Source organism: Barbus barbus (assembly GCF_936440315.1).
Source record: "Barbus barbus genome assembly, chromosome: 37".
Classification (NCBI taxonomy): Eukaryota; Metazoa; Chordata; class Actinopteri; order Cypriniformes; family Cyprinidae; genus Barbus; species Barbus barbus.
The window spans coordinates 13208928-13219610 of record NC_136715.1 but is presented as its reverse complement, the minus strand read 5'-3'; the positions used below and the strand labels follow the sequence as shown (position 1 = coordinate 13219610).

Here is a 10683-nt window from a genome sequence, read left to right as displayed (position 1 = left end):
CCACAGAATGCTGTTCATTAATCGCCAGCCCAGAAGTAGGAGGTGCCGACCAGATGGGTATTTTTACTCTGCTTCAGTTATATACAGCTTTCTGCATTTATCACTTTGACACTAATTTGCCTGAGCCCATCTGTGATGTGTCGTTTCTATTTTGCGGCGCTCTTAGTAAAATATCAAATAAATAAATGACCGTCAGAATTATAAGTCCATGAAATAAAAACAAACAATGAGAAAACAAAAAAATATGTACACTGGCAAATTGTACATGTAAAATGTCACATTTAGATACATGTTTTATTTACAGTTGAAAAATGCACCCAAAAGTGTTGTGGCATTTTAAAATATTTAATATTTAAAAAGGTACAACTTTGCAGTTTGACCTTTGATGCTACATACAGTTCTTTTGCAGATCATCTACAATGACATACAATGGCCAAATGGAGTGCATCTTAGTAATGGCTGAATCAAAGCAGATCCACAGTGGGCTGATGTGTTTAGTCCTGAGTCCATTTAATTGACTGCTGGTGTTTTGTACTGTATTGGTTCAGTGTGTGACCTGATACATTTCTAGAGTGTATGGAGACAGATTTGATTGACATACATCTAATGCAAAGACTCGTTCCTGTGTGTGAACTTCAGGTTCGGTGAGCCTTTCACAATTTCAGTTGCACAGAATCTGCTAAAATAGTGAACGTGACGATTCCTGAAATAATTTCCCTGATGATTGTTGAAGGCCCAAGCCTTTTGTTTAACTATTCACAAGTCCTTATTGATAACACATGCAAACTTGATTTTGATTTTTTGAAATTAATGCCATCCATTGCCTCACTTATAATGAAACAAATGTTTTCAGTAACTTGCGTTATTACTACAGTTTCTACAATTTTTAGCATTTAAAATGCCAACATTTCAGTTTTAAAGCACTAAATCTTTCTGCGCTATACATATATGTTGAGGCAATGTTTTTACACGTTGATATTTTTGTGTTTTATGAATGAAGGCCTCGTATCACAAACCACATCCATCTTTCCTATCGGTCCTCATGTTTAACGCCATTTCCCTTTTCACTTGAAACACAGATACCTGAATTACATGTGTAGTTTGACCACCGAATGTGGCGTCATTCTAAAAAGTACGATTTTTACAAACTATCATGGATTTGAAAAAATACTGATCGTACAGAACTAGTTCAGTCAACTCTTTCCTACGATAAGGAAACACAACACGATGGAGACTGTTAACGCCTCTGTGGTCAGTGTAACAAAAGTAGTCATTATGCAGTCCAAACAATGAGGTTAAACCAAAGAGCAAATACACAGCAGGTCCCTTTCCTTTTGTGTTCCTTCGCTTTGCACAGCGTGCCGCTGCTTCTTCACAGGATGTTGCGAATCGACGAGGATTAACAGTTTATGTAAGATATGAACTGCAGGGTTTGTTGTCCCTTTTCTGACAACTGTTGGTGGGAGGTAAATAATGCTGGTCTCTCGGGTGCCAACTGAACTGAAATTAATAAGAGCATGTGGGTAAAAAAAACAGGACAGATCCTGTTTTGAGCAATCGGGGCATTCTGTCACTTCGGTTGGCTTTGGATGGTTTCTCCGGGAGAGAAAGAGACGCTCACACACACACACACACACACACAGATCATCACAGATGAATTACCTACGGGAGGCACTAGGACCTAGACAAACGATCCCTGAGAGAGTCAATGGGGGCCAGCTGGCAGACACAGATTTCTCGCCCTGATCGGGGCAGCTGCAGCCAGACTGCAGACATGACATGCATTTCAGCAAACCAGTGCGGGAGCCCCCCCTCGCACGCCTCCCCACCCCGGCAGACGCTCGGTAAGCGCAGAGTCTGACCCCTGCATAAAAGCTGCTGCCTGCATGGACAGATGCACAGTTCCCTGAAAGAACCAATCCCAACCCTCCCCCCAAACCCTAACCTTAACCCCCTTTTGTCCACAGTTCAGGCACACATTGACACACACACACACACACACCTGCACGCAGGGCTGATGCAGAGCTGCCTTTAAATCACATGTGTGTCTTAACTTCTGCAGCAATGGCAAGGTGATGAAAGTGCTATTACCTAATTAAAGAATATGATATGAATTATGTGTCAGCAGTGATTTTCTCTGCAAAGTTACTGATGCTGTACAGTAAATGCTGCAGGTTTTAATAAATGGTTTCTCTCATCTTTTCCATTTCATAATTTGTTTCCATTTCATCATTTTTACTTCAGTGTTTCAGAATATTAATGCACTGTCTGCAGACCTCTATATTTATGCACATTGAAACTTACGGTGGAAATCATATTTGACTGAATCTTGATTAAGTGTTTACATTATGAGCAGTCAATAAAATGACAGTGCTGTATAATAAAGGGCTTGTTCACCCAAAAAAAATGTTGTCATTTCCTCACCCTCATGAGATTCTGCTTCGGTGGACAAAGAAGATATTTTGAAAAATGTAGTTGATGTATGGACAAAAACAGCTGACATTCTTCAAAGTACCTTTTTTGTGTTTCATGAATAAAGTAAGTCATGTAGGCGAGTAAATGATGACAGAATTTTCATTTTAGGGTAAATGGATATGAATTGTTGCCTCTAACTACTTCCCATCAGATACTTGGAGACATTAGCAGTTTAAGACATTTATCGAGACAGCTGGTAAAAATAATTTCCATGCGTCTAAGAATTACACTCAAAATCTGAATGTCTTACTGTCCTGGACAGCTCTGCAAAACCCTGTGTGTCTGTTAGCTAAACCAACAAGATGTGACATGCTTGGAAAGGAAAGCAATAGCACTTACGGAATTCATTGAGAAAAATAAACACATGGAAAATGGAATTGTCCAAGTACAACATGAACAAAATATTTTCAAATTGGCAGCTATGCAGGCCTGGCCACTTTACAGAGGGCTCGACTTTAGTAGGTGAACACTAGGTCTGAGATGCTGGGCACGAGCAAGTCCCCAGAAATCATTTCATTCACCTCTGGAGTGCAGTAATCTGGGAAGTCAAAATGGGATCCTGAGTTAGCATTAAACGCTTCGAAGTCTTTGTCTAGATTGGAGCAGTCCATAGGCATACTGTTTGAAATGATATGCAAGAGTTCCTCATCCAGTTCCTCATCCGAACATACTGACGACACTAAAGAGGAGGAGTTCGTTGAGGTTGGTGTGGAGGATCTTCCAGATGTCGACCCTTGTGGTTCGCACCTGGTGGACTCTGGGAGAGCTTGGCACTCATTGTCCGAGGAGACACTCTGGATGCTGCTGGTCTGAGAGATGGGCACTTTCACTCTGAGCTCAGGAACTGGTTGCTGGTCCTCAGAGGGAATGGTAGCCTGCTGGTGAAGGAAAAAGTGACCTGACGCGTTATGATCGTCTTGCAGAGTCACTGGGCTTTCTAAGTTTACATCCACCGTGTCATCATCGCTCATGCTCTCGCTGTAGCTCTTATATTTATTGCCAGTAAAGTTCATTTTAGGCTTGGTAGAAGTGGGTTTGATCTTTAGTCCTTTGCAGGACAGCCCAGTAGATCTTCCTGAATGGGGCTTTCTGGATTTCATAGGCAACTTCTCTCCAAGTTTCACAGGGGTTGAGCTCTTGCTCTTCTTCCTGGGCCGGTACTTGTAGTCAGGATAGTCAGCCATGTGCTTTAGACGCAACCTTTCAGCCTCTTTGATGAAGGGTATCTTCTCATAATCAGGCAGTAGTTTCCAGCGCTTTCCAAGGCGCTTTGAAATCTCTGCATTGTGCATGTCAGGCCACTGCTCCATGATCTTCCGTCTCTCAATCTGAGACCAGACCATGAAAGCGTTCATTGGTCTCTTGATGTGCCCAGTTGGAGTTTTGCACCAGTTGGGGTCTTTGTTAGAAGGTACATGTCCAAACACCTCAGCATCGTCCTCTGCCGCCAGTCCCACAAAGACGTCTCTGGTAGAATTTCCATCCATGACTGATGAGTATTTGTGGGTCCTTTGCTGAACCATGATGCAGCGCTGAGATCTATTCAGTAGGTTCCCTAGAGTCATCCATGACGAGACACTCTAAGATGCAGCAGCTCATCAATTCCTGCCTTTATTCTGAAATAAATACAGACATGTCTTCAGTGGCCTCTTATAAACTTATTCATCTGTTAAATACAAACTTTCATTTTTTCAAAGACAACTGTTTCCAAAATCCAGTGTTTGTTTTAAATGGATGGAATCTTTTCAATGGATAATGACATAAGTCTTTAAATGTAGTCATTTAAACATGTTATAGATATAGAAAGATAGATATATACATATATATTTTTTAAAATATTACTAAAGTACTCATTTAATTATATTTATGAAAAATATATTTAAAAAAATACAATTTAGTGCTTACAATAAAAACAAAGAAAGCTTCTTGCTTACTATGCACAATCACTTGTTCTCCTCACACAAGCATCTCCTTCGCTGTAGCAGTTGTGGTGGAAGTCAAAAAAGGCTGTCCAATGTCTGCCTGCTGTTTAATCACTCTGTCCTGCATGCGAACTCTCTCTCTCAGATGCTCTCTATCCTCTCAGTCACTCTCCCTATCCTCATCTGCCGTTTCTCCTCCCTGCTCCCTCTTTGTAGGGACGCCCCCCCCTCGTCTGCTGTTTTATAAACCCTCACTGTAAACAGCTCAACCTTACCAGACACAGTCTCCTCCCCTTCCACCCACCGCTCTCAGTCGTGGTGTGTGTGTTTGTGTGGGTGTGTTAGTGTCAAGGATGGGGGGGGGGGGGGGTGAAAGTTTCCATGCAGTGAGGCACAGCTACAAGGGATGGAAAGAGAGAGACAGAGATGCTAACTGAGGAGGTGTTAAATGCTACAAGCAAAAACTTAAATTAGGACAAGACCTTAAAGGCAGTCTGGCACATGTAGAAACATGGTATTCATGAGTTTGTGCGATTGTAATTCTCCATTTTCAAAACTGAAACCAGCACACTCGCAGGCATGTATTCAATGTATATTATATGTATATTTTTAGGTATTTGATGTACTTTTTTTTTGTTGTTGTTGTTTTTTTTATCAATATGAAGACTTTTAGTTAAATGTTTTTGAATGTGTATAAGAAAAACTGTGTATTTTAAATTCTTTTCACATATTTTTTCCATTTAATTTTGGGCTATTTTTATATAATAATAATAATAATAATGATAATAATAAATAATTAGCTAAATAAACATTATAGACATTAAGACACCTTTATTTGTGATTTTATATACTGTGTAGCAACCAATATTGTTTTTGTTTTTGTTTTTATGTGTGTGCTTATATCCCTAATTTATTTGGAGGTTTTCTTTGACACTTAAATAGCAAATTAATAAATATCCAATAAGCAAAATAAATATCCAATTTTATACTCTTCATTATACTCTTTGAAAACCATTGACTTTAGTTTTTAGTGTTTATTTAGACATAATCATAGATCATTTTAATATTGGCCATTTATTGGTTATTACCTATAATATGAAAATGTATAAGAATTGTAATATCATTGCATGTCTAGTTGGAAACAACTCTTACAGTTCTTGATTCTCAAGAAACAACTGAAAACTCATTTCTACCGTGAGCATCTAAATGGCTCCTCCTAAAAAAAATCTTATCTTCCGTTAATATCTTCCTGTCCTAGCTTTTATTGTTTTAAACGATGACTGAAAACTTGTATAATGGGCACCTCTCGTGTTTATTGCCATATAATGATGAATGGCTTGTTTTTTTCCTCAACTGTAGTCGCTTTGGATAAAAGCGTCTGCCAAATGAGTAAATGTTACAATAGAATATAGAATGTTTCACTGCAGGACATGCAACTCATGCCGCCCTTTTATATTACATGAAAATAAACATGTATCATCGCTAAAACATCATTGATTAGATGCTTGTGGTGGATTAATGGCTGAACGCTTATGGACAAAGAAATTAATTAGCTGCAATCTATGTTTTTTGCGTCAATGTACAATCTATATCTTGTACATTGACGCAGTGGGCACTATCTTTTTCTAGTGGCTTCACACATCAATTTCTTCTGTAATGTAAAATGTTAATGAAGGAGCATGGGGAATACAGAACAACTAATAAGCGTGCCTAAATGAGAAGATCTGAAAGCATCTGCAACTGTCCTGGCATGACATCATTACATCTTGACGAAACTGGAGATTAGAATGAGCTCTAGATAGATACAGCCACTAATGCTTCAGTGAAATATGTCAGCCGATCCATATGGTCAGTGTCACTGCATCAATACACCATTGCATCGATACACGCTGAAATGCCCCAAAACAGTTAATTAAAGCAGACTGTCACTAAAGTGCCAATAATGGTAATACACATTTAGTAATCAATGAAGGGCGGTCGTCAGAACCCGAGGGCTGAAGTGCAAGCTTGCTTTTCTCTGGGTATTTCCATATAATGGGCAACTGTCCAAAATCTTGTCTGCCAAATTATATATTCCCATATAGTCATGCATCAGTCGACTCATGTAATTCTGATATAGGTGTGCGGGCCAGGTTTTCTCGTTCTCTGAATCAGCAAAAAATCAAATCCAATTACAGATATGTTTGCAAGGCTTATTGTGTCAAGTTCATAGTGAACATCGGTCTATTGAAGCCTCTTAACAGTGTCGATATGTCCTCCAGCACTTAATGTAATGATCTGGGCCACGTCATGGTGTGTCAGACATATTCGTTTGACAAATAAAACTGGCATTAGTCTGACACTAGATAGCAGGGGCAGGGGTGTTAAACAAACACAAAAAAGACAACAACACTATCACCCACCGACCTAGTTCAGGCCCTAGCCAAATCCCTGGCCAGACCTAGACACATCATCTAATTACAGAACAGGCAGAAAAGGGAGGATTGGACCCCTTGAGCAGGATGGGTGTCTGTCTGGCTGATAAGGACAGGGCCTCCTCCTCTTCTGCACCCGTCCCTAGCAAGCGAGTGTTAGAGCGGAACACAGATAGATCATCTTTCAGGGATTAGTGGGCAGAGGGAGGAGGGCACCGCCTGATTTCAGTGCTGCTCCAGTTTTGGAGTAAGAGGGAGCAGTGATGCCACCGCAGTGCTGAATGAACATGGACGACATATGCTGGACCACCTTATAACCATCTTTACATTCTTTGTTTTCGGGCAAGTGCCTCTATGACAAGTGACATGTAAAATGGTTGCGCAGAAATAAAATGCTTTTCTCTCGTATGCATATTTCTTGAAGAACTTTGCAATTTTGTACTAATCTACACTAATGATATCATTATTGTCATTATTGTTAAATTATATTTAATGTAAAAAGCAACGGTCAAACTTAATTCCACACAAATATATACTTCAGTTTAGAAGTTTGGGTTCAGTAAGATCTTTCAGTATTTTTGGAAGAAGGCTCACCATTTGAAAATATGGTTAAAAAAACAAAACAAACAGTGATCTTCTGAAATATCATTACAGTTTCTATTCAAATATGTGACCCTGGAGCACAAAACCAGTCTTAAGTCGCTGGGGTATATTTGTAGCAATAGCCAAAAATACATTGTTTGGGTCAAAATTATAGATTTTTTTTTTATGCCAAAAATCATTAGAATATTAAGTAAAGATCAAAACTTGCTAAGAACTAAGCATTGCTAAGAACTTCATTTGGACAACTTAGTTAAGACTTTAATTATATACATCTTCCCTGGTTTCAAGGTCCATGCCTCCCAGGTTGCTCTTGTTCTTTATGGTAGAAGTCTGCAGTGGATTTGCAGGTTGTTTATTTTTTGTTTTGTTTTTATTTGTTTTGTTTATTAATTTTTTATTTTATATATTTGAATTTTTTTAAATTATATTTATTAATTTAATTTATCTTTATTATGTTATCATTTATTATTTATTTTATTTTATTTATTTTTTGTATGGTGAGCATATGAATTACATATTTTTTGTTTATTTACTATTTATTTTTATGTGCCATTGAATGTTTCTGCTTTCACTCAGGCTGTAATCTGGCCTCTTTTTGTTTGTTTGGTCCAACTCTATTTGAACTCTAGTTGAACACTGTTGACACATAAGCATCCTCCTCCATGGTCAGTGGTGGTCCTACAGAGGGGTGTGTGTTTGTGTGTTTGTTATTGTCTGTGTTTGTTTTGGGACTTGAGAGATTAAGCATTACATCCTTGCTTCCACTGGCAGACACAAGTCAGAGATTTTAGCCTGTCTAACCCCCTCCTCCTTTTCCTGTGCTGGTAACCCTTGGCCTTTGTCAGACAGCAGCAAGAGAAATGAACGTGAACTCCTACTCTCAACCCCTGACCCGTTTGAGACTGCTCCCCTGCCCCCCTCGGTCATTCATTTCTGAGAATAGAAACTCGGTCTGAACTCAAACTGAGATGACAGATTAGTGAGGAGTGTATAAATCTCCCCAGAGGAGAAAAGATGAATATTCCTGATTGCCCCAAAACCCAAATCAAATCTATTTGATTACCGTAAATACCATAAACTGTTATATCATACAACCAAATGCATATATGTTCCTTATCTAGTTTTAGTTGGTTTACTGTATAGAATCTGATTAAATGGTAATCGTAATATGTGATGCATTCAGACAGTAACTCTCTTCATGAAATTACTGTTGCTGATGCGGTTCCATTGTGGTGCAAAAAATGTTGTGTTTACATCACCAGATGGTGAATAAAAACAGTCAACAGCTCGTAGCTTTAGAAACTTAGTCAGACTTTGATGTGTAGATATCAGCGATGGAGATGTTCTCCACTATCCTGCTTTGAGTTTTATAAGAATTAGTCCACCCACTCAACATGGAAAGTCAACAGGAAGATCATCGCTCTACTGCAGCTCCCCTTGTTCTGTCCAATCACAGGCCAGGATTCTGAGGGTCAAGTATCTCCTGAGGGGTCAGTGACTAAGTGGGGCGATAGAATGAGATAAATAAAGGGTACCCGATCTGTGTGCATTGGTAGTGACAGGCCAGGGCCTTAAAAGGTTGCATCTGAGCACTTTAGAGAATCACGCCTCCCCCACGAACTCTCAACCATCGTAGCCCACCCTTACTGTTTCCTTATTCCTGAGAGAGGGGGTTTCTTAATATTCAACTAGTGTTATTCTTAACTTTATTCAACGATTTCTGAAATATGCCAGAGAGAAAGTAGCTGAATACTTTGATATTGTTCACCATTGATGACATTTTTATTTTTTTATTTTGTTGATAACTTGATAGCGATAGTTCAGCCAAAAATTAAAATTCTGTCATTAATTACTCACCCTCATGTCGTTCCAAACCTGTAAGACCTTCATTCATCTTCGGAACACAAATTAAGATATTTTTGATGCATTCCAAGAGCTCTCTGATCCTCCCATAGACAGCAAGGATCCTAACATGATCAAGGCTCAGAAACATAGCAAGGAGATTGTAAAAATAATCTGACATCAGCGGTTCAACCGTAATGTTATAAAGTTACAAGCATACTTTTTCTGCGCAAAGAAAACAAAAATAACGACTTTATTCGACAATTCGTCTCCTGCGCCTCACCCTATAGCACCATTTTGGAGAGTATCACATACATAAACAATGTATGCTGTTCTGTGTCAGCAGCACCATACGTGGATACGCTGTTTACGTTGTTTACACTTTGATCTGGACATAAACAACGTATCTGTACTGAACTATCCCTTTAACCCCAACTACTCCATTCATGGACATTTTTGACAGTTGGTAACAATAAGAAACCAAGTCGAAAATGTAGATATCAGGTGAAAGGAATATGAATATGTAGAGTTTACATAGTGTCCCTTAACAAATCACAAGCTTGGCTTTGATATTGTCAGACAAGGACAAACCAAAGAAACAGAATTTTGGAGTGAAGGTCAGGACAGGGTACATGCTGTTCTTCTATGATCCAAACTCCCCAACTCTATCATTATGAGTAAAACACTCCTGACATTTGTTATCCTCCTCTGTCTGGGTCTCAGGCACTGAACCTCCACATGTTTTGGCACCTCTCTGCACCTCTATACATCTTTTATGCATACGTTTTTAGCCCCATTTTCTTCTTTTGATAGATTTTCAAGACAAATATCATTTTCCCAGGGAGTAAACATAATGGAAACAAGTTAATCAAAGCATTAGACAGGATTTGCAGATTATTATCAACTGATGTAGCTCACCGGTTCACTTGACTAGCACAGAGAAAAATGTTTATCATGGCCAATTAAATTTTCTTTTGAGCACATCTCCATGACATCTGTCTGTTCATAGCCAATGAAAATAATCTGTGAAATATCAGCAGGAAATTAGTTTTTCCCTTGGAACAATCTGTTCCAGATGAGCAACATGCTGTGGGATACGAGCTGTACTTTTATTGAATTAGACTGTGTGAAAGACTAAAATCTTTCATTGTTTCTGTGGCAGCATCCTAAAGCATCGCTCTTCTCTTAATGGGCTCTTCATCATTATTTCAATCACTGCTGTAGTAAACTGCGATTCCCAAGGTTATAAGCAGAGAGTAAATGAGGTTGCATCTCTTTCCAAGCCTTATTAATAAATCTGCCTGGTCCCTGGCAGACACTCTTTGACGAAGGATAAAAGAGTCTCTTACGCCTCAAACAAAACTAATGTTCTAGATGGATGTAGAGAATAAAGTTTTCCTGTTGGAGTATCTCAGTAATAAGTCTGA

General features: G+C 38.9%; 1 protein-coding gene across 1 annotated transcript; it reads right to left on the bottom strand.

Moving 5' to 3' along the window:
* Positions 1-261: 261 nt before the first annotated feature.
* On the bottom strand, positions 262-4664 carry LOC306856951 (transcription factor SOX-12-like). Its single transcript, XM_079396530.1, has 2 exons — positions 4410-4664; positions 262-4091 (listed from the first exon to the last, which is right to left on the bottom strand). The coding sequence occupies exon 2, from the start codon at positions 4038-4040 to the stop codon at positions 2931-2933; it is 1110 nt and encodes a 369-aa protein (XP_079252656.1). The 5' UTR covers positions 4041-4091; positions 4410-4664; the 3' UTR covers positions 262-2930.
* Between the last annotated feature and the right edge of the window lie 6019 nt (positions 4665-10683).

What these genes read in the sequence shown, in the direction of transcription:
- LOC306856951 (XM_079396530.1), bottom strand. Translation starts at nt 4,040, where the DNA reads ATGACTCTAGGGAACCTACTGAATAGATCTCAGCGCTGCATCATGGTT.